This window comes from Triturus cristatus, chromosome 10 (genome assembly GCF_964204655.1).
Source record: "Triturus cristatus chromosome 10, aTriCri1.1, whole genome shotgun sequence".
NCBI classification, from domain to species: Eukaryota; Metazoa; Chordata; class Amphibia; order Caudata; family Salamandridae; genus Triturus; species Triturus cristatus.
The window spans coordinates 757,739,086-757,763,877 of NC_140593.1; the positions used below are offsets into that span (position 1 = coordinate 757,739,086).

The 24,792-nt window shown below is 45.8% G+C and overlaps 1 protein-coding gene across 4 annotated transcripts in view; it reads left to right on the forward strand.

Annotated features, from left to right (window-relative positions):
* LOC146789963 (fibroblast growth factor receptor substrate 2-like) overlaps positions 1-24,792 on the forward strand; it is a 221,683-nt gene that overhangs the window by 167,607 nt on the left and 29,284 nt on the right. For 2 of the 4 annotated variants that reach the window (XM_085628283.1, XM_085628285.1), the window contains one exon: positions 22,141-22,292. In XM_085628283.1, coding sequence (XP_085484409.1) covers positions 22,141-22,292 — 152 coding nt within the window. The remainder of the gene's footprint in view (positions 1-22,140; positions 22,293-24,792) is intronic. The other 2 variants (XM_085628284.1, XM_085628286.1) reach the window with 1 other exon arrangement.

The window sequence follows — 24,792 nt, forward strand, 5'->3', positions numbered from 1 at the left end:
TTATCATTGCCTCTTGCACTACCAAGAGACCCATAATTGCGAAGCTATTTACACCTACCGGGATTGAGACATAGTACTGCTGAACATCAGGAAGACGAGGAGAGTCCAATATGAGTGCTGACAATTTACAACCTCAATACACACAGTGTCTAAGGACTAAGGAAATCATTCGAGTGAATGAAACAAAAGCTGTGAGTCATGATCCTGAAATATACGCAGCTATGCCCTTTTAAACTTGGAAACATACACTGAAGGCAGATAGCAGTTATTCATTGATCCAGAATTGGTCTGGGGGATGGATGGAAATGGTGCACAGACTCAAGCACAAATTGAGGCGAGCTTGTAGGACCCTGCGTGGTAAACAGAGCAGAGTAGAGGCAATTATGGAAACTGTAAGAATCTGGCTCTGAACAACAGTAGCTTACCCCTAGATTAGTGTTTAGGAAAGATTGGAAATTGGGAACAACATGAGCATAAGCTACAGGCACAGAGGAGGGCCAGGCTATACAGTGAAAGAAGCACTCTAAGTGTGAACTGATCCATGAGAGACTGAGAACAGACATTACCATATAGAATCATGAGAGCAATGAAGCCATAGGTTATGACACAGAGGTTAACTATATGACAAAAATGATTAATGTTATGTTAACTGAGGGTAATGGGTGTGACCTGGTCACAGTTCAGCCTGCTGATGCGCTGTAGAGTGTAGAAGCTCATGCGGAGAACTGGGATGCAAGTCATTTAAATAATATTAGGACATATTCTCAAATATCTTGACTCTTCCTGTTGTTGATGTAGATTGAATGGCCTCCAGCTGAGCTGGGCTGAGCCACACAAGGCTGTATCGATTCCTCTCTCTGTTATAATTCTACCGGTATGGAATAGTGCAACAATTGACTTATGTAGGAAAATAAATTTTCTACCTCCACATTGGGCTTAAATAAGTAACCCAGAATCTGGGTTGTTGGCGCGTCGTGGTCTAATGGGAGGTCAGTACCCCCTGTAATCACACATTCTTCAAGGGGTATATTGGAAATGCTACCTTTTTTACTTCCATCACCAGCCGTGATGATATGTCATACGATTACGGCTGGGGATGGCGGTGCAAGAGGTAGAAATAGAAATTACTTTCCCCACACGATTGTGTGTTCTCTAGTTAGCTCTAGAAATAAGGAACTCTAAGACATGACAAAGGTCCCTTACCATTGTTTGGCACTAGTGCTGGTAGAAACATGTTGGGTTGATCAGGATGAATTATCATTGAACCCAAGTTTCTTCCACCCTTTTTGCTTTTTAGTTATGCTTAACCTACCCACTATTAATGGTATTTCCGTGGGTTATCTCAATGTATTTTTATTCTATCTGGATTTCTTTTTTATACAACAGTTATGTTATAAAGTACTCCCGTGTATTGAGATTTGATTTGCCTCGGTAGAATAATCGTTACAGGGTGGAGAGAGGTTGATGATGAAACATGCCGCAAGATGTGCGTAAGGCTTCCTCATCCAGTATAAGTATTAAGTAAAGATACTCTCATCCAGAAGCTAGAATAAATACTGGCCAGCCAGTGTCAAAGAGTTGGGAGGTACAGAGACTAAAATGACAAGGCTGCCCTCTCTAGATTAACCCCTGCTATTTGCCATGGTGTTGGGAAAACTTGGTTGCAGATTGATGTTGGTGCTGATAATAGAGAATTACAGTAGAGACACACACAATCACTTTCTCACTCAGTCTCTGGAAACACAATACACTTGTATACCTGCACCAACCAAATGAGTCAATGACTCTCCTGCTGTGAGAACTAGAATCAGTTTTGTGTTGGGGCTCTGCATTAGTTGGGAACATTGAAAAATGTTCACGCTTTTGGTACATAATGCAGTGGGGGACTGTGGAGAACTAGGATACCAGACTAATGGAAGGAGTCATGCGCAAATCTTACAAGAGTTGCTTATGATTGGAGTTGGTCCACCAACTCAATACCCATGTATAATCAAACAAACGGGGAGCATTAAGGAGAAAGGGGTGAGCAAGCAATGCAAACACAGAGAGCCATGCAAACACAGAGAGCTGCTTTAGGAAAGCACTGTAGACATGGCTTTTTAGCAATAACTAGGTCTGCCCCTAGCTTCCGATATTGCCCTGTATTGCGTTACTTGCTAATAGAGCGCCGGGACACCTCTGTCTTTGAGGTAGCTGTTGCGCTATATAAACTTCAGTATTTAAGAGCATGAAAAAAGCCCTCCATTTGTGCCAGAAGCTGATAGATGAAGCGTGAAACCATTCAAACAAATCAGTCAAGACATGGTGGTGTCAAAATGGAGAGTAGGTGGATGAAAAACAGTAGGCAATCCATACTCCAGTAACACCTTTTTTACCTTGCAGAAAGTTTGGGCTGTTATTCCAATACCGCAAACTTGCAGGTGGCAAGTGAAATCTGCACTGAGTTCCCAGAGGTTCTATGGACCACGAAACCTAAATAGGCATGGTTGAACTGATACAAGGAGGACACCTAGAATTCCGCCTATCGAGAGGATTAATAGCTGGTAAAGAAGAGGAGATCCACACCTGCACGGCTCTGGACCAAGTTGGTTATGGATTGGCATGTTCTTGCCGGCCTGCCCACCTTGCCCTCATCACTACTACACGTGAAGTTACGAACACAATGGGTTCCAATAACGTCTTCCCAATGGCCGCCATTCCAGGAACTCGAACAGATGGATACCTAAGCCACCCTTCCATTACTAAATTCTATCGCCTAAGTAGGTCTTTCATGAGAGTAGAGTCTTCTGGCCATGCTTGTGGCTAGGGGGGAGGAGGGGGTCTTATGTAGTATTGGGCTCAGTAAATCATTGTGTTCCTAAAGCCGGGTTGAACCTTTACACGTAACTACAACTGTACCAACATGGTACCTATCACTATGTACTCACTGCTGTATAAGACGCTGACTCGTTCATTTCAGATACATTATCAAATGTGACCCAAAGAAATCAATGTATGTTATCACACGGAATGATGTGTTTAGAAAAACCCAATAAAATCCTGGGCTTTAAAGAGCAATTGGAAGTGGACTGTCATTACCAATTGGCAGACAAGACCTCAAATTGACCTGCTTTCAAGTCAGGTAAATGCTAAGGAATGTCAGGGAAACAGAAGACCAAAAGGTTATTCAGGTCACTACTAGGAGAGGATGTTGCCGGACTTGCCAACCTTAAGATCACTTTTACCATGTGATGAAGGAGTGTGACTTTGGCAGTGGGTTGAGGGGGGAGTGCATGGCAAATAGAGCTTTGGGTGACATGTTCTGCCAAAAGAAAAAACACTGGCCACCCTTCCCCACTTGCCACTGTAAGAATTGCTCATCTGGGCCACCTCCCATGCACTGGAAGGTTTTAAATGTAGCCCTTCTGTGTAAAACATTCTCCCCTGTGCTGGAAATTGTTCTGTGAAAGAGTTTCTAGCTCACCATGTTGTAGTGCCTCTCCTCCGGGTTGCTCTGTGATGAGGCGTGAAACCAAGTGTCGCCCAACAGCACCATGAAATACAGGCTATGTCCAGTTTACACAATACCTGTGTTTGTACTAAATTATTGTTGCCCAATTGAATGCTAAGACACTGTTAATGAATCATGACTACCGTTTTAAAAATATATATCTATCTATGTTGAAAAATAACCCCATGTTTACTTCATAAGATTTAAATGCATATGTGAATGAAAATATGTGAAGTATAGTAAAGCTAAAGGGCGACTCTTCAATGAATTCAATATTCATGTACGTAACGTTGACCTTAAACATGGTGCTTGGGCAATGTGTCTTTCATTGTAAAGCTAAAGATAATTATTCAGCTTTCGTCAACAGACCTGATCATGTGTGTTCATTAATGGGACTGGGCCATGAGGAACGGGTCTGAATTCATTTTCTAATGAAAAATAGTAAACCAACCAAGCACCCACTGTTAGGTGGATGGCCTCCAAATTTTTGGTTGTATCGTGTTCCAAATAGAACTTTTGTCGAACTCCTGTGGTCTCTACAAATGACAGCTAGCTTGACCTCTGGTGGTCTTGTTTTTTTGGAGAACACGGCCCTAGTAAAGAGAAATCAGGCATGCATCTTGGATGGTTATGTGATGCTTAGCACAGTATGTTAGCCCCACTCATCCCCGCCCTTAAAATCCAACCCTTTCATAAACTAAGGCTGATTGCAGACATTCCGCCCAGAATGTGTATATGTAGTAGAAAACAGTGATACTGAGGGGGATACTATGTGTGTGGGAACAGGGAGTTTAAGTTAATGGACAATCTATTTAAAAAGTTTCAGACATCAGTGCAAATGATCTGTAGGTGATGCATGTGTACTGATGCAAACCACGAATTTTAAGTTGGGTATTAAAAACACCAAAAAAAACTCTCATTTCGCATAAACGTATAGCAATTAAAGACAACAGTAATCAAAACTACAAAATGCTCGGATGCTAGTGTAAACCACACCCAGCCCCACAAATGTAATTATGTAATGAAAACATTCATTTTTTATGGTCCTTCAAAAGTGCAAACTTAAAGCAAAGCTGGAAGTACATAAATTGACAGGAGCCTCCGCGCCTCGAGGAGGTGCGCCCTTAGTAGTGCCACGGGACTGGGCCTCCTCCGGGGCCGAAAAGGGGGCTGGATTAGGTGATGTCATCGGGATGCGTTGGAAGGATATTTAAGTCCGCGCCCCGCAATTTCAGCCTCTTTGTCCCCTTGGACCTCCGGCAAGCTGCAGGGGCGCATCGTCGAGGAGAGAGGTCTTCGGTCGGCGGCGGTGAAGTGTGGCAAGCTGGGTCTGAGGGGGCCATGACGTAGTGTAGTTTAATATGAGATAGTATAGTTAATAGCTTGTTGGGGTATAAACGTTTAATTTGTAGACTGTCATCGCGAGGGGCAAATTGATGAAAGCCAAGCATGATGTCAAGTACCAAACCAAACTAGCTTCCACAGGAGCCGATGTGAGTTCCTCAATTCCCGGCTTCCCTAGCTGCGAGTCTTGATTCTCACAAATAGGGGGAAAGGGGAGTTGGAATGAGAAAGAGAGACTGCACTGCTTCGTCTTCTTCTGACTGGGTTCTACTTTTCTTCGTGTTGAACCCTGTAATAAATAATATTATTTGCATATAACCTCAATCTTCACTTCCCACCAACTGTATACTCCACTTATACTTCTAAGTACCTGTCTTCCCACAGTGCCTTGCTGCTCTCTTGATATGCTGATCGATACTTCTTGATCTAGCTCTATTCTAGACTGGTCATGTGTTAGCGTCGTCTAGAAGTATTTCTGTAATACAAATATTATGTAACCTCTTGTCCTTAAATATCTCCCACCACTATATTTCCCTCTCGTTACCTGTGTCTAATCTGTGAGACGACTGGTGGAAAACTTTCTTTCATTTATCCATATGTCCGGTCCTTACTGCAGAAGGATATTATTGTGTCAAGCAGCAGATGAAAGGACTAATTTTAATTGATGTAGCTCTTTGTTTTATTGTTGTTGAGGAAGAGGCTGAATGATGGTAAGTACAATTTTATATATATATATATATGTTATCTACTGGCGGTCGCCAGTAGATAGTTATAGTTAGGACCGAGTTCCCATAGGAAATCTGAAAATTCTATTTTGAATAACTTTGGCGCCGGTTGACGAATCCTCGCGAAATTTTCAAAACGAATGGGGCGCTCCTCTCAGCTCCTACCCTGAAAGTCTCGGGGTGATTCGTCAAGCGGGGGCTGAGAAAAAAGGGGGGTCCCAAAACCCGTTTTCCCCATGCATTTTCCCATAGGACCTTTAGTCGAAGGTACAGGCCGAACGGCTGAACAGAATTACTTGAAATTTGGCAAAGAGGTAGTCCTCAGGTCAGGAATGTGCCTTTTGCATATATGGTGTCAATCTGTTCAGTAGTTCCTGAGAAAATTGCAGTTAAAAGTACATAAATATCTATAGGCGCACACCGTGCGCGCACCCTGCGCGCACCGTGCACACACCATAACGTGCGCGAGCGTAATTCTGATTGGTGGTTACATGTCAGTCAACATTCGAATCGGTCGAAATCAGGAAGTGTCGGCCGCCATTTTGTGTGTGACAGTGAAAAAGAAAGGTGGAGAACGTGAAAAGGGGGCAGGGTAGAGAGTTCCTGACCCCCTACCCTTTGTCAGGGGGTCCCTGAAGGACCCCGAAGGGTGAAAAAAACATATATTTTTTTTTTTTTCAAAAAAATCGCGGGCTGCGCGCACCGTGAAAAAAACTTTAAAAAAAAAAACATTTTAAACAGTTTATAAGCTTATAGAAGATATTAACTATGCTGTTCAACTTTATCGAAATTCAAAAAAAAAGAGCTGAGCCATTCCATATTACGGGATCAATCTATAACTATATACATAGGTAGTTTATTGTAAAATAAATATATAAAACATATAATAATACATACATAAATTAGCATTTAAAAAACCTTACAAATTCACTTAAAAAACCATAGGTTTCACACACGTTATAGTTAGGAATTAGCATTTAAAAAACCTTGCAAATTCACTTAAAAAACCATAGGTTTCACACGTTATAGTTAGCTGGACATTTCACTCGTAAAAAACCATTGAAATTCCCCCGTTATAGTTAGTTCAGATAACTATAACTCGCGCGACCGCCAATCTATCACAAGGGTGATGTCATCAGTGATGTCATGAGTGATGTCACTGACCATGTCATGAGTGATGTAATATGTGACGTCATCAGCAGTGGATTGCGGGCGCGCGAGTTATAGTTATCTGAACTAACTATAACGGGGGAATTTCAATGGTTTTTTACGAGTGAAATGTCCAGCTAACTAGAACATGTGTGAAACCTATGGTTTTTTTAAGTGAATATATATATATATATATATATATATATATATATATATTCACTGAAAAAACCATAGGTTTCACACATGTTATAGTTAGCGGAAATTTTACTGATAAAAAACCAATGAAATTCCCCCGTTATAGTTAGTGCAGGCAACTATAACTCACGCGACCGCAATCCTCTGCTGATGCTAATACTGTATTTAGACACTTATTTGCCCATGTCTTCTTCCATACATTTTTAGCTATACATATATTACAAATATTTTTTTTTCATAGAGACACATATGTCATCAGCAGAAGATTGCGGTCGCGTGAGTTATAGTTGCCTGCACTAACTATAACGGGGGAATTTCATTGGTTTTTTATCAGTAAAATTTCCGCTAACTATAACATGTGTGAAACCTATGGTTTTTTCAGTGAATTTGCAAGGTTTTTTAAATGCTAATTCCTAACTATAACGTGTGTGAAACCTATGGTTTTTTCAGTGAATTTGTACGGTTTTTTAAATGCTAAGTTACTTTACGCCATTCGTGGCGTGCGCGCCCACTTAACGCAGTTCGTTCCGTGCGCGCACGGTGCGCTTCGCGCACCGTGCGCGCACAGTGAGCACGCGGTGCGCTTCGCGCACCGCGCGCCCACTTTACGCAGTTAGTGCCGTGCACGCACGGTGGGCACGCGGTGCGATGACAAAGCAAGAAAGCACGTCAACAAATCTGTTTCTGCTTTCCTCCGTGACTATGGTATGGGTGCCATTTACCACAACAACTTGCGTTATGACATGCAAGACATTTATAGAGGAGATGGTGTGCACTTCAATGATGAAGGCTCTTTTTAGAGCCCCCTAATATCTAAACACTTAAATCTGATTTTCATTTTTTTTTTTTTTTTTTTCTACCGTACGCTTACCGTAAGCTTACCGTACGCGTACCCCGTGATTTTTTTTAAAATCAATAAATGTTTTTTTTGTACTTTTCTGTCCTTCTTTGACCCCCTTACAAATGTTAGGGGGTCTGTAACTCTCCTCATTGCCCCCTTTCCTTGTTTTCACTCTTTTTTTTCAGAGTGAAATACACAAAATGGCGGCCGCCGCTTCCTGGTTTCGGCCGATTCGAATGTTTACTAAGATCTAAGAGCCAATCAGAATCGCGCTCGCGCACGCCACCGTACGCTTACCGTAAGCGTACGGTAAGCGTACCGTAAGCGGGCTCAGATATATATATTGATTTAAAGGCTATTTTCTCAGAATCTACTGAACAGATTTACACCAAACCTACAAAAGGCACTTCCTTGACCTAGGGACTACCTCTCTGACAAATTTTGAGTAATTCTGTTCAGCCGTTCGGGCTGTAGCTCGTTCTAAAGGTCCTATGGAAAAATGCATGGGAAAAACGCGTTTTGGGACCCCCCTTTTATCTCAGCCCCCGCTTGACGGATCCCCCCGAGACTTTCAGGGTAGGAGCGGAGCGTAGCGCCCCACCTATTTTGAGAAATTCGCGAGGATTCGTCGACCGGCGCCAAAGTTATTCAAAATAGAATGTTGAGGTTTTCCTATGGAAACGTGGTCCTAACTATAACTACCTACTGGCGACCGCCAGTAGGTAATAGGAATATATATATATATATATATATATATATATTCCTATCTACATACTTCTCCAGTTGTACCAATAGTTGAATGCCAAGAGACTCTCCCTAACGCTGAAAAGGAATCTTCAATTTCTGCTCTTCTAGCTTGTTCACTAAATTAGCATTCCAGTAGTCTTAATATTCAAACTAAGCTGATGCGGTTATATGTCAGATTATGTTGAAGTCTCTAACAGTAGAATTCTACTCAGCCCGAATATGTTCTAATATTCCATGAATCTATAACTGCCAAAAATACTCTAAGATGACTTAGCTGTCTTTATCTCGGAATGTTCACTGCACTGGAAAGCGTTGAATTTGTGACTGGAATACAGCGCTCCTCAGAAACGCTGTATTCTTCTCAGGAATTCCGTTGAAGTGCGCCACAGTAATCACGAGCGAGCGCTAGGACAGCTGCGATCGCTCGCAAGTCAAAAGACTAAACCGATAACCTCTGCATCGGTAGCTGGCGGCCATCTTGGAATTCCGCAGCCGCGAACCCAGAAGATGCCGCATCAACAAGGAGACCTGGGGCATGGACAAGACTCAGCGTAGTCTCCTATGAATCAATTGCAGTTGCAACAGCCCAATAGAGTATCTGCGTTGCCGTGAGACCTGTCTGATCCTTTCACTCCTGACACATGATAAGAAAGATTGTGTAGTTGCGATTTGAGGTTGATAATACTTCATCTTGAATATTGACGTATGTGGAATAATGTTGTTTATAGGGTGTGCTACTACATAGTAATTAAGATTCAAAGACAAATGAAAATGGCTGCCCGGTCGCTGAATTGCGATACCCGTCACTTGACTAAGGGAATTTATTACCCTTTACTCGCTAACATCGCTTTTCCGATTCAAAAAAGTTGGTTCTGCGTTACGTACGTCGGAAATCTTTGGGAATATATAAACGTAATTAATAAGAAACTATGCTCATTTTTCGATGGCTGCTTCGCTCTGTGCAGGCCATTTACGGCAGTTATTGGGTTTGTCCATAGTGACCACACCGTCATCCGCTTCAGACAACACGCATACACAGACGTCACCCAAAGATTACACTGACACTTTATTTGTGGGTGAAAACTGCTGCAGGTTTATTTTCATACAACACAGTATGATAATAAAATTGGGTTATCTTACGGGCGATCCAGGGCAGGCAGCCCCTTGCTGCTCCGCCCGCCTGGTGAGCCCGCACACACGGTGGGTCGATGCCCGGCAGTGTGGCACATAATTATTTACAGATCATCCACTGGGTCACGTGATCTGTCTCCTTACTCCCGCCCCTTCGGACAGGGGCGGAGCGTGTTGTGGCACACCCCCGGTTGGTCAGGCCCCCCAACCGCCCGAAGGACTAACGGGGCGCCGTCGCGGTCTTCCCAGAACCCCCTTCGGCTCCTGGACCTTGGCTCGGGCACCCTTACTGTGCCGGACAGGGGTACCCTTACTGTACCGCCTGTCGCAGGGGTACCCTTACTGTACCCGTCTGCATCCAGATCGCCCTGTAACTCCGCCTGCAACGCAAAAAGAAAACATTAAAACATTCCAATGACGCCCTGCGCCTGACACGTGGGGTAAGCGGAAAGGGTGGGAAATCGCGTGTCCAGGCTGGAGCGGCACGCAGGAAACAGAGGAGGAACTGGGCGAGAGGGCCACCTAAGTAGAGGGGGCGGCCGCGCCCTCCGCCCCCAGTGGCCCGCCTCCAGTTCAAAACTATAGGTGGGTCATACCTTAGTGGGCGTAGCCTCGCGCGCGAGGCAGCAAGGGGGGAAAGCTCCGACGGGCGGCCACTAACATGCTGCCATGCTGATGTCCCACTGCTTGGGACGCGGGCAGCGGCATAGTGACCACACCGTCATCCGCTTCAGACAACACGCATACACAGACGTCACCCAAAGATTACACTGACACTTTATTTGTGGGTGAAAACTGCTGCAGGTTTATTTTCATACAACACAGTATGATAATAAAATTGGGTTATCTTACGGGCGATCCAGGGCAGGCAGCCCCTTGCTGGTCCGCCCGCCTGGTGTGCCCGCACACACGGTGGGTCGATGCCCGGCAGTGTGGCACATAATTATTTACAGATCATCCACTGGGTCACGTGATCTGTCTCCTTACTCCCGCCCCTTCGGACAGGGGCGGAGCGTGTTGTGGCACACCCCCGGTTGGTCAGGCCCCCCAACCGCCCGAAGGACTAACGGGGCGCCGTCGCGGTCTTCCCAGAACCCCCTTCGGCTCCTGGACCTTGGCTCGGGCACCCTTACTGTGCCGGACAGGGGTACCCTTACTGTACCGCCTGTCGCAGGGGTACCCTTACTGTACCCGTCTGCATCCAGATCGCCCTGTAACTCCGCCACAGCTCTGGGGAGGCTACCGTCGCTGCCAGAGCCCCCCTTCCTCCCTTCGCTGTTTATAGGTGCCCGCCCCTGCGAGCCAGCTTTTAGTGGGCTAAATAATGGGTCCTGTTCTGTAACCGTAAATATACGGCATTAAATTGCAACATTACTCAGAAGCCCAGGGCAGACTAACCACGAATGACTCTTGGCCCCAATGCCGCTCAGCTTCGGCCTGACTGGAGTTACTAGCCTTATAAGCGATGCCACTGCAGATCTTCCTATCGTAATTATGGGAAGATCTAGCACCTACATATGGAGTCAGAACTAAACCATAGCTGAATTCGTCAATCCATCGCTTCCCTTCATATCCTAGCACTAAGGTGTTGATTTCCGCTTTGTCTACAAAGGTGATGTATAGATAGCATCATGGTACCTGAAAAGCAGCTGCTGCTGCGGGGGATTGCATGATTTCTTTAGCAGGACAGAAGATTTTTATGTAACTGCTAAAGGACGTATTCTTCTTTCATGACTCCGGATAAAGCCGATATGGCTGACTGAGCTGCCGAAGGTACGTCGCTCAGCTCGAGGACCCAAATTTGTGAACGTTTCCCCCCCTCCCTGGCTCCAAGGAAAGGCTGGGCGAGAAGGGTAACACCTAAATCTGATTTTCGGGCTGGAAATATGGCATCGGTCACAAGGCATTGGTGAAATAGGCGCTTATGGACCTGCCATCCCCTTAAGATTTTTCAATTGGCCAACTTGTGTTCCCAACAGCTACAGCACCATAAGCAGGGTGAAGGTAACGTGTGAGTTAACCACTTCACCTACGTATATAAACACAAGCTGACATCACTGTTACCTAAATTTGCTTCCTTTCACATCGTATTAGTCTATTGTTTACTACAAACCGGCCCATATCTTAGCAACATCTCCCGGTTTTGGCCTCTCTACTTGCAAATTAAGTTACCTTAAATTGGACGATAGAGTCTTATACTAGTCCCGCTGTTCTCCCACTCTTTTCTTACTCTCCACTGGGACAGCGTATCCAATTCCTTGCTTGTTGAATAGCAGCTAGCTTTGGACTCTATTGCTGCTGAAAGGAGTTAATATCTTTGCCTACAGTCCTTGTTACACCGGTGTTGCAGTGCTGTAGGTAAGTCGTGGCACCGACATCATGGCTTGAAAAGGAAACTTCTCATTGCTATCAAATAATTTGTTGTGAGCCCCAGTTATGATTTCGTTCCTCCCTGGCTCCAATGAAAGGCTGAGCGAGAAGAGCAACACCTAAATCTGTTTCTCAGGCTGGAAAATATGGCTTGGGTAACAAGGCATTGGTGAAATAGGCGCTTATGGACCTGCAATCCTATTAAGATTTTTCAATTGGCCATATTAGGTGCCTTCCTGGCTTGAAATTGTGTTCCCAACAGCTACAGCACAATAAGCAGGGTGAAGGTACGTGTGAGTTAACCACTTTACCTACGTATATAAACACAAGCTGACATCACGGGTATCTCCATTCCCTTCCTTTCACATCTTATTATCCTATTGTTTACTACAAAATGATCCATATCTTAGCAACATCTCCTCGTTTTAGCCTTTCTACTTTTAAATTAAGTTACATTAACTTGGGCGATAGTCTTATACTAGTCCCGCGGTTATTCCAATCTTTTCTTACTCTCCACTGCGACAACGTATCCAATTTCTTTGCTTGTTGAATAGGAGCTAGCTTTTGGACTTTATTGCTGCTGAAAGGGGTTAATAAGTTTGCCTACGGTCCTTGTTATACCGGTGTTGCTGTGCTATAGGTAATTCGATGCACAGACATCGTGGCTTGAAGATGAAACTTCTTATTTCATCAAATAATCTGTTGTGGGCCCCAGTTATGATTTCGTTCATATCTTCATAGTTGGCAGTGTCACTATCTTGCCAATACCTGGGTCACGTCCGCCTTAAATGATGACAATACACCTGGCTTTTCCGCTAGCCTTGCCCATTAACCTGTCAAATGTCTGTGGAGAGCAGCTCTCTCAATTATTACCATGTAGACGAGGGCATGCCATTCACGGGTGTCTGGTTGAAGTATGCTCAGGTAGTTGACACTCATTCTGGGGTGTCTGGTTGAAGCATGCACAGGTCATTGACACTCTCCCACGTGCAGTGCTGTGAAACGTTTGAAGTAGTTCATCAAATTCAGCCAGCCACCCCCTAGGTGGAGGCTTGCACTCCCAAACTTCTGCTAGTGTAAAACCCGGCCACACCTCCCGTTCAGTGAAATTTAGTAATTCACGACACTGACAACCCCAGGGGCCAAATACTGGGCTGTGTAAATGCGGCCCCAATATCACCAAGAACAATTAGCTTGGAGTGGATGGGTGTTAACCTAGACTGGCTGAAGGCAAAACCTTTGACAATCACTCCTAACAAGACGTGCCAACGCAGGTAGAAGAAAGAGTTCTAAAGCCCGCCTTACTTCCTTTCCCAGTTCGACACAGTCGAAGAAGAATGCCCCGTCCAGAAAGGTCATGGCCTTATCACTGAAGCCTATCCCTACAGCATTCTCCGTAAATCTACAGTATTGCTTTGTAAAGCTTTTTCTGGTTCCAAATTAATTGTGGTCGATATGCTCTCCCTCAGTCTGAACAAATTCCTAGCTAATCGTACGCCTGCCGAATTCCCCGGGCTGTCTGGCTTAATGCTTTACGCCTGGACTTGCCCCACCAAATGTAGCCTTCAACTGAACTTAACTTGGTTGTCTCAGCTGTCCTTTTAGAGCTCGAAACGCCCCCTATGCTCCTTGTGCTTACTAAATGGACCCGCTCCTTAGTTTCCCAGCACACAATGCACTTACGTCCTGTATAGACTAAGCTGCCACTATGACTGGGTTGCAGAAAACCTTACACCAGCTGTTTCCGACTAGCAAGGCTAAATAGAAAAGGCAGCCACATCTCTTGACTTAAGCGTGGAACTAGTACTAATAAATACCTTCAAGATGTTATATCAGACACCCAGACCCCGGCCTTCAGCTTGTCCCAAAACAGCTCAGGCTGCTGACTTGTCTGTATGGACTAAGCTGCCACTGTGAGTGTGAGTTGATGAAAAAAAATTACACCAGCTGTTTCCGAATAGCAAGCCCAAAGATGAAAGGCAGCAGCATCACTTGACCTAAGCGTGGAACTACACAATAATAAATCAGTATTCCGAATTCAAACATTTAACCAATATTTTCTCATGTGACTATCTTATTCACCATCAGCCAGGCCTACTTCCTTATTAAAATCGCGAGTGGCTGGCAAAGGGTACGTTAGAAATATCAAAGCCATGCATGGTCAACATGAAGCCAGGTATGGAAGGAAAGCTTGGGGGCGATAGTGTGAATAGTGCTGGTGGCATCCAGTTTGCTGCTTTCGGGAATGAAACAGCCTGCAAGTTAAATTGTCAGTTTATGGTAGTGCTGCACGACCAGAAAGGTATCAGTGTTAGTGCGCTTTACCTGCGCACCAAATGACGCTACACCAGGGACACACTCTTTTCTTATTAGGCACGGGGAGATTAAGTGATTCTCCCAGAATCACTGCATACTAATAAGTAAGGCGCTGAGACTTCGGGCCTGGTTCTCTCCAGCATATAGCAATGGGCCATGCACTAGCTAGTTGTGCAGGGAAAGCATAAGTTTCAGTAGGTAAAGTTTGAAATCTGTTATTTACTGCCCGATAAACAAGTTTCATTGGGTATCCCTAGAAAATTATTCTTAGTTGCCGGAAATAATTTGGTTTGTATCCTGCTCTATGCTGGTTATGATTAATGTAACTTAGCACGCCACTAAAAGTGTTGTAGAACTCACGCACTCTCGCGGTAAACGGCGATGCCTTGGCGATGGTGGTGCCCTGTGCAAGAATGTTGTTGGCGCCCCCCCAATGCCGCCTCCACCCCAGATTCCCTCACTAGCCCCCTTCAACAGTTGACCAAGTTTCCATAACCACACTCTCAGATGCATTTAATTAGTTATATATAGCGCCACTCCTACCAGTGTAGGGTGTCCGAGAACTTTGCATCTCACACAAATTCCGCCTAGCCAATCAATCATATGCATATGAATCAGTGTATAGGAACGGTTACCTGAGCCAAAGGACTCAATGCGTAGGAGACTCATGTCATCCCTACTGGCAGGCAGATAGTTTAAGGTTGCTTAGTGTGGAGAAGCACAAGCGTAGTCGATTTCTAGCCAAATTAACCCTCTTTGCAACACTAATCAATATTGTAATAATGTATGCTTAGTGGTGTGAATGCAGCTCTAGGATGAGCGTTCGTAGCTCACTGTTGACCATTAAGGGCTTTAAGATATACATTGCAAGTAACAAAAGGATGCCTCCTTTGAAACAGTAACCTGCTGACCTATTTACATCATACGCACTCTGGAATCTACTTGGCACACGCTCTTTGCAGCGGGCATTTTTAACCCTCTGCACTAACTACACCGAAGTCAAAACCTCCACTATACAAATTCTTGACCTTTCTCCAGGAAGATAACGAATCACACGAGTTATCTTGACATTTATGTGAGGCCTGGAATTGCCGTGGAAAGAAACGCAGCATCCGGTTCCATGCTGAAACAAAGTACACAGTGGTGCACACTTTGTTCTAGGAGGCAGGGAGCACCCAGGTTCGCAGTTGAGCGCCCTAGCTGTTAGGCCAACTCCTATTCCCAAAGGGGGCCCTGCCGCTGGCAAGCAGAGTCATGAAAATTGTGCTCCTGGACCTGTTTTCCTGCTTGCAAAGGAGAGTAATTATTCATAATGTTCTAACCTGTATTGGGCAAGAGATATCGGAGAAGAGTATCGATCGTCCCGAATTGAACCTGCACGCGCTGACATGGTGATATGTGCTCTTCATGGCCTCGCGCATGCCTTCGGTGTGTGGGGTCTGCTGAGATCAGGGGGGCGGGCTGCAGATCGGTGCCGTTAGCTGCTCCCCACAGCGGCTCACGCTCCCACCAAGTTTTAGCCGAAAACAACGGGCTCCTGACAAACCCGACGCCAGGATAGGCGACCGTCCTAAGGCGTTCGTAACCCGCCCCTAACCCTGCTGCGTCGCTACATCTGCCCCTGTCCCGCAACCGACCGCCACCCTGCCGCTTCCGACCACACGCGACCATCTCCGCCCCCCCCGTGGTATCCGACCACAGGGCCCCTGTACTACCCGGGCTTAACCCAGGGACGGGGCCGGGGGGGAGGCAAGAGCATGGACATACCGTAATGACTGGCGGCGGCGACGACGACGATCCCGACAACGACCCTGGCGGCGGCGAAATCGCGTGTCCAGGCTGGAGCGGCGCGCAGGAAACAGAGGAGGAACTGGGCGAGAGGGCCACCTAAGTAGAGGGGGCGGCCGCGCCCTCCGCCCCCAGTGGCCCGCCTCCAGTTCAAAACTATAGGTGGGGCATACCTTAGTGGGCGTAGCCTCGCGCGCGAGGCAGCAAGGGGGGGAAGGCTCCGACGGGCGGCCACTAACATGCTGCCCTGCTGATGTCCCACTGCTTGGGACGCGGGCAGCGGCATTCTCTGTGTTTATGGCTCTGGAGTGGAAAGATGGCTTCTCCCGGCAAACAGTGGGTGAGTGCCCTGGGATGGTGGATAAACTGTCTTATTACAGGCGAGCACGGATGCAGGGGAGAGCAGCTCGCGGAGCGAGTTTAGATACTTTTTCACAGAAACGTGTCCACTTAATGAGGAGGTGGCAGGCGGGGCAACTGGTTTTGCGCGGCGAAATTGTCTGGATAATAAGGAGGCAGGAAGGGCAGTGGTAATAGTGCCCGGGGTGTGTGTAACGAAGAATGGGAGCAGAATTAACTTAGTTGCTCTTTCCATTCAGAGGTGCCTTACCTATATCCAGGGAGAGGTTGCTTGTGGCGAGAGAGCAGAGTTTCCTTTATTGCTCATTACATGGAAGTGTGAGCATTCAAGTTAAACCACATGCACAGCAATCAGTCTTTAGTCATTGGTTCATAACTTGTTGCTCAACGTATGTTGTTTTACTGCGGTTCCGTGTAAAGGATTAATCTACGACCCCCCTTCTTTCTCTTATCTTTTGACCCACCAAATGCGCCGTTTGTTTGGAGGAGCGTTCACGGCGGCATTTCCTTGTTGCACAACGCATATGCGTTGTGGCCACAATGGTTCGTATGGGCAAGGATTTAGCTTGGCAAAGTGGTTGTTCAGGGTTACAGCTTGTGTTTTTCGTCTGTTTCCCTGCTGTCACATGCTGTTGTTGCTTTATAGAAAGCATTGCTGCAGGACTCAATGGAGATTTGGGGTGGATAATAACGGGGATAAGGTCCATCAATTCTGCCATTACAAGAGTCGCCGCTGCCGTGGGCGTAAACTGAGTAAACTCAGCAGGCCCGGCGAGGTTAGCTGCACCGCATTTTTTTTTTCATTTATACTTGGCAGCTGACTCACGCAGCGGTACCTGTTAGAAACAATGCGAAACCATCGCGTAGCAATGCAGGCAGCATATTAACTTTCTGGGGTAGTGTTTGGCCACAAAAATTCATCAAATCGTGAATCTGGATGCATATTTTCCTATTGTACTTGTAATTTGAGCGGTTAATTACGATAAAGGTTCATAAAAGTTGTGAAACCAGGCAGCAAAAATGTGCAAATATATACAGTGGTTTTTCAAACATTAGCACACTTGAATCCTTATAGTACGGGAAACAGACATTGACATTTAGTGTTATAACAATAAGTACATATCTGATCATTAACAAGTTTCAAAACGCAAATATGAAAATTGCTGGAGTCATTGACCATTACTTCTAATGTTAGCATGCTTTATTTCTTCCACTTAGTTTCGCTCTCTCTCTCTCTCATATGCAGCAGTGCTGCATTGTGGAAGGGGCGGGTCGAGAAGATGTTACCTCTCAGCGTAAACTACCGGCCTTCGAGCCGGGGTTTCCCAAACAGCGCTCATTTCTTAGGGTGGTTTTCATGCCAATGGTTGTGCTATTCAGTGCAAAGGGAGCAGATGTTACCTGTTGTAAGTTACCGACTTTCGAGCAGGTGACCCCCAAGCAGCGCTACATTAGGGAAAGGGCGGCTGCAGTACAGGTAATATAATCTCGTAGGTTGGTTTTCATGCCAAGGGTTGCGCTACTCAGTGAAAAGGGAACAGATGGTACCTATCGGCAAACGCTACCAGCTGTGGAGCCGGTGACTATAAATAAATATAAGCTGGCACTATACTTAGGGGCTCATAGGAGGTGTGCCAAGATGGCGCTGTAACAGGTGGCAATTTATTGATGACGTAGATTTCGGTGGCAGGGGGACAAATCCCCCCACCCCCTCTTTTCTAGGGAAAGGGGTAAGGGGTAGCCAATGACTAGATCATCTCCCCAGGATACACAGCCACATACCTATGCATTTCATTATCCAGTGGAGGTAGTTGGGAGGTTACAACTTATGTTAAAAGCTCATCCCAATAACGTGTAGAAAGGTATGGGTGACATAATCCCTAGGATTCATTTGTGACATAATCCGCAGGCAATGTGGGGAATTATGCCAGTAGTCATTAGTGAGGACTGAGGGTGTGCAACACAATTTACATGGAGGGAGCCTTGGAAAGGAACTCCATTTTAAAAGCTCATCCCAATAAAATGTGGAGATTCATTGAGTCTTGCTTAATTGCCAAATATTTCTGTGCAGAGCTTCTGTTTTCCTTTCAACTACAGCAGTCTATCGTAAGGGACTTAGGATGTACAATACAATTCACAAAGAGGGAGCCTTGGGAATGAAATGCATTTTAAAACTCATCCCAATAACAGGTGGCAATTTATTTGTGATGTAATCCACAGGTAATGTGGGGAATTGTGTCAGCAGACCGTCGTGAGGAATTATGGTGTACAACACAATTAACGGAGTGGACTTTGGGAAGGAAATGTTGAGTGGTCAAATATTTGTATGCAGAGCTTCTCATTTCCTTTTAAGCGTCAGCAATCCTTGGGGAGGACTTGTGGTGTGCAACACAATTATCATGGAGTGGGCCTTGGGAAGGAAATGCATTTTAAAAGGGCATCCCAATAACGGGTGGCGATTTATTTGTGGCATAATCCCGGGCAAAGGGAATTGCTACCAAATCAACCATCATTAGGGTTGCTTTACTCGATGGCCACAGTTTTCCTTTCCTTTTACGTGTCAACAGTTTTAGTGAGGACTAATGGTGTGTAACACAATTAACATACAGTGGGCTGAGTACAGAGGGCAGTAGTGCAGAAGTACAGGCCAGTAAAAGTCCTGCACAAGAGGGTCTTTTGAAGGACACGAAATATGCAGCATAGCTGAGTTGTTGCTATGCACAAGGGGGTGCCAGGTTGGTAAAGGGACTATGGCTGCTGTCAGCAGGTGAGGGTATTGGGAGCCCGGAGGCTGGCTGAAGGAAAAGGGGATTGTCATGCTGGTGGCATAGACTTCGTAGTCCTACCGGTGGTCGCCTGCAGTTGTTCTTTGGGATTCGAGCTGCTGGGAGGTGGGTCGATTGGAGGTCCTAGGGCACTAGTTCCCTTGGGGATGGAGGCGGATGTCTTAAGGTAAACCGGGAGATAGTGTAATGGGGGCCTTCCCAACTCGATGGGCACTATGAGGGGCTGCTGGACAAGGTGCCAGTTCCGTTGGATAGTTGCCAAGACGTAATTGTATAAAGCATTCTTGTCCCAGGTAATTTATCACTAGGCTGTAAGAGGGTTCGGTATTATGCCGCTTCTTAATGACCAATGGTCCGAAAGGAAGTCTTTTATATGTGGTCCGTAGTAATACCGCAGGCAGTATAGGTTAAGGGGGCTCCGGTTAAGGCCGTGGACAAGGTGGCGAAGAAGCTGATCAAGGCGATCAGTAATACCTCAGATGCCCAGAGGAAAGTTGCGCTAGCAGAAATTTATCAGAGGTCCTGGGGTAGTAGTTCCCTTTGGGATACAGGATGGTGGAAATACAGCTCGTCACAGGTTCCGGGCAGAGGGGCATGGATTCCTTCAAGGAAAACGGGAGATAGTGTGAACTGGGGGCCTTCACAACTCAATGACCACTGAGAGGGTGCAGTTAATATATCACAGGACTGCCCAGATAATAAAAGGGAGTGGTGGTATCAAGTTGGAGGGCATATGTTGGTAGAAGGGCAGTAGCTCTTTATACGAACAATACTAGGGGCTATTGTGGAGCACAGTTAATGCAGGGGGAGGGCGAGCGCGCCAGGGAGCTTCTTGCCCTGTGGCGGTACAGCAAATGGATGGCCCCAGGAGGGGGTAGGAGCCACGTGTGCAGAGGGTAGGCGGAAGGGGGGACTGACCTGCTGGTGGTCCTGGACTCTTCTGCCCTAACCCACAACGTATGGACTGAGGTGAACCTTGGGAAGGCTGCCCGAGTGCAGGTACCCCGGTAGGCATGCCAGTGTGCCATAGGGGGCCCTGGTTTTCAAGTAGTGCAACTGTTCGCTGTAGCGCGTTGGGGCCTGCTGGCACAATGTGCACAGCAGAGTGGGGGCTTGTGGGCCGAGACAGCCAAGTTCAAGTGTATGGCCAAGTTCAAGAGTTCAAATGTAATGTGGTGCATATCTTCTTTACTGTCTTTGACAGGTCAAGGCCACTAAAGTGTACGGCCAAGTTCAAGTGTAATGTCGTGCCTAATTGACTTGCAGCCTTCGTCATGTTAATGCCGCTAAAGAGTGATGCTTTAATAATTTTATAGAAGGAGTAAACCCTCTGAGGTCAATTGATACCTCCGAGATAATGAGAGGTGCACTGAAAAGGACAATCCTTTATTTTGTTGAAGACCCCTCACTCACCAACCTAGTTGGTGACATGCTTCATCATCGGGGTCCCACCCAGAGGCCGAGTGCCATCTGGGTGTGCTGCGACACCTGACTACAGTGGAGCTGGTATTTTTTGTGTTTGGTGCAAGTGCTGGAAGTGGTTTAAAAATTGGTCAGGTTTTTAACTCTCTGTAAAAAATTATTTAATCATAGAGCAACTGATCAATGTTAAAAAAATACTAGGGATACCATATAAGGTTAAATTGACCCGTGGTATCTAACAACTAAGTGTGAAGTGAGGAAAAAAGTGAAGTCGGTCTACATGTTTCAACCTTGGTGGAAAAAATCTCCAGGTTTTCTTCAGGACCGATGGTGCTAACCATGGTGGTATACACACGCTAAGGTGTACCCTGCCCTTGGTTAGAATAAAAAATTCCTACTGTAATTCCAGTGGGAATGTGCTGGCAATGCGGGGAGAAAGTGCCTCGAGGATGCCGAGGGCACGAACTAAGAATTCACCTTAAATTTGGTGAAAAGGTCGATCAGCTGTTGAGCCTACAACCGTGTCCCCCCGTTGCCAGGCTCAACAGCTGATCGACCTTTTCACCAAATTTAAGGTGAATTCTTAGTTCGTGCCCTCGGCATCCTCGAGGCACTTTCTCCCCGCATTGCCAGCACATTCCCACTGGAATTACAGTAGGAATTTTTTATTCTAACCAAGGGCAGGGTACACCTTAGCGTGTGTATACCACCCTGGTTAGCACGATCGGTCCTGAAGAAAACCTGGAGATTTTTTCCACCAAGGTTGAAACATGTAGACCAACTTCACTTTTTTCCTCACTTCACACTTAGTTGTTAGATACCACGGGTCAATTTAACCTTATATGGTATCCCTAGTATTTTTTAACATTGATCAGTTGCTCTATGATTAAAGAATTTTTTACAGAGAGTTAAAAACCTGACCAATTTTTAAACCACTTCCAGCACTTGCACCAAACACAAAAAATACCAGCTCCACTGTAGTCGGGTGTCTCAGCACACCCAGATGGCACTCGGCCTCTGGGTGGGACCCCGATGATGAAGCATGTCACCAACTAGGTTGGTGAGTGAGGGGTCTTCAACAAAATAAAGGATTGTCCTTTTCAGTGCACCTCTCATTATCTCGGAGGTATCAATTGACCTCAGAGGGTTTACTCCTTCTATTGTTTGCAAACATTTGTTCAAGGGGAATAGGAGTACCCCCAAAAAAAACCTTTCTCTCCCATTGTTTTTCTATTAATAATTTTATATCCAAAAAGGATACTGTTACTCTCGTGTTGGTCACTGGTGAATTACCTGTTTCATGAATAAAAAAGCTACGCCATGAACACGCTCTGATTCTGAGAGTTCTTGGGCAATTGGGAGGAGTGAATGTCACGTTGTGGGCGTACTATGATTGTTACATGGACTTGCTGTCTCTCCATTTGCCTCCTGTCCCCAAATTGTCATTCCGCTTTTCATCCCGATCTTGTTTCTCAGCCACTCCGGTTCCAGCAGCGAGATTACCGTATCGATCTGGGGAGTATCCTGCCTTTGCCAATGCAACTTCGTCCGAAAGGCCTGAACCGGTTGGAGGGGCCCATCGTTCAAGGTGTTCAACACTGAGGTCACCCATCTCACAAGTAAGTGAGGTACACCTTCATGGTTAATACCAGTCTTGATACAGGAACAATCGCCAACAGCGATCAATGTGTGAATTTTAGTAGAAGAGAACGTAGATTAACGGTCTGGCTACATTTCACTAGGATGCCTCCTCTACTCCTGTCCAGCTTTTTCTTCCAACGGATTTGTGCCTTCTTTGTGGCTGTAGATCTCTGGTGGTGGTGTTATACTTCTCTATTTCTTGAGCAGGTTCTACCCTCTGCATTGTGTGCCTGTGTGTGTGTGTGCGTGCTTCCCCTACTAAAGGGTCTTGGGCCCTATAGATGAAGAATAGAAAGTGCACCAGTCCTCCATGTTCTAGACCACTACAGTCTCTCAACCATGGAATTATGACCCTGTCATACCATTTCCAACCGAGTCCTCCCCATGAGATCTGAAATGACTCTGAGGGAAGCTTCCACCCCTTTATCTCAGATCGCTCCCTTCTATGGGTAGACTCCACCTTTGTGGCAGCCCTTTGTCCTAGTCATAAGAGGTAATTAATAGTGATGTCATTTCTTTGGACTATTCTTTTTTTGGAGTGGCTATGGTATCAGATAGGCACTTGTCAGCAGGATTTTTGATTTGGGAGGCTTTCTTTTCTGTGTGTTTGAACCTTTTGTCCTCTGATCATGGTCACTCCTAGCACAACCCACTACTGGATCATATATGAAGGTTAACACTTTGCTTCTCTGAATGCTGGTGTACCTGCAGAGCATTGTTCAGAGTCCCGACTCCCAGTATTGCTTCTGGTTGGCAGCTGCAATGTGTTGGGGCAGGGCCACATACTGTCTTCTCCCTCTGGCCCCCACAACACTGCCACATCCAGCGATTCTCTAGCCTATCATCCACATACTACACCTAGAACCATTGCTGTGCAGGGAACTGTTGAAGCCCTTCTACAATCTGGACTCTTTTTTTGGGGTCTCGGCTAGATAGCGCATGTGCTGTCTCTTCGAGACAGTTAATGGGCTGCAACTGGCCCACAGGCTCACCATTTGTTAGTGCTCTCAAATCCTTTGTTTCAGTTTGCCATGGCAAGCATGCATCATGCCTTTCCCTTTTGTTTGGCCCACCCTTAGAGCATGGACCAAGTACTTGTTTCCATCCACTGCTCCAGTACTTTGGCGCTGCTTTTTTGAATTGTGTTTACGCACTCCATACGAGTACATAGCTTCGGTTCCTATTTCTTTTATAATAGCAAACAAGCACATGCCACTGACTCGGTATTCCATGTTGCTTCCCCCAACCCCACACCCTCCTTCTCAGTAGCTGTTGTTTCTTCCCCTTTGCACTTGAAAGCAGGAGAAGCTGCAGTGTTTTGTAGTTAGGAAGTGGGCTACAGCAAAATCGCACAGAACAGTACATAAAGCCTAATCTGAAAAGATTTTAAAGTGAGCGGTTTTGAAAACTAGGCCCCACTGCCCATGCACTCTGAGCAGTCTACTGGCAAATTTCGAACAGATTGGTGTGGGGGCTAAAAGACACTTAAAAAGAAGAAGCAGCCTAAATTGGCAATTGGAGCTCATGGCATTATGGGCATTCAAATAAACCCTGGAAAGGCTTTCTCGACATTGCAGTTTACGGACTGATAACAAATGAAGCTGATATGCAGTGAAACAGAATTTGTCAATATTGCAGTTGTTCGCGTGAAACAACACAAATTGTATGCAAAGATACAAAACTACACACAACTTATATGTTTTATTTACAAAATACCTACATTTAAAACGGCTGCCAAGCACTTGAAACTGGATGGTTGGGGTTTTCTTCATTTACCTGCAATGGGATAAATGTTTCCTTGGCTGAACAAGTATTCCACTTTTCAAAACTTTTGCCTAGACAGCTGTTGATTCCACAGCTCTTGATTCACTCTGCTGCTCCTCCATCTTCATTACACTGCTTCTCCTCTTTAATGAACGTGCTACTGCTCCCCGTCTTCATCGCATGGCACTCCAATCTTCCTTACTCCACCCCACTTGAATCTGCCCCAATCTACTCCAATCTAACTGACCCAACCTATCCCACTCTACACACTGCAATGTGCCCCACTAAAATCTATTCCACTTCCATTCACATCACTTCAATTTACTCCAGTCTACCCAATCTACCCCACACCGATCTACCTCAACCTACCCCACTTCAATCTACATCAATGTAGTCTATCCCACCTGGTCTACCCCGATCTACACCCCGAGCCTACTCCAATCTACCACACCCAATCTAACCCAGTCTGCCCCATCTACCCCACTCCAATCCAACCCAACTCCTTTTCCCCCACTCCAATCTACCCTAATCAAATCTACCCCACTAAAATTCACACTACTTCAATCTACACCACTTCAGTCTACCCCACTCCAATTTAATCCATTCTACCCCACTCCATTCTACCCCACTCCATTCTACCTCAACCTACCACACTCCAAACGAATCCTATTTATTCTATCCAACTAAAATCTCCCCCACCCCAATATACCCCACTCTAAACCA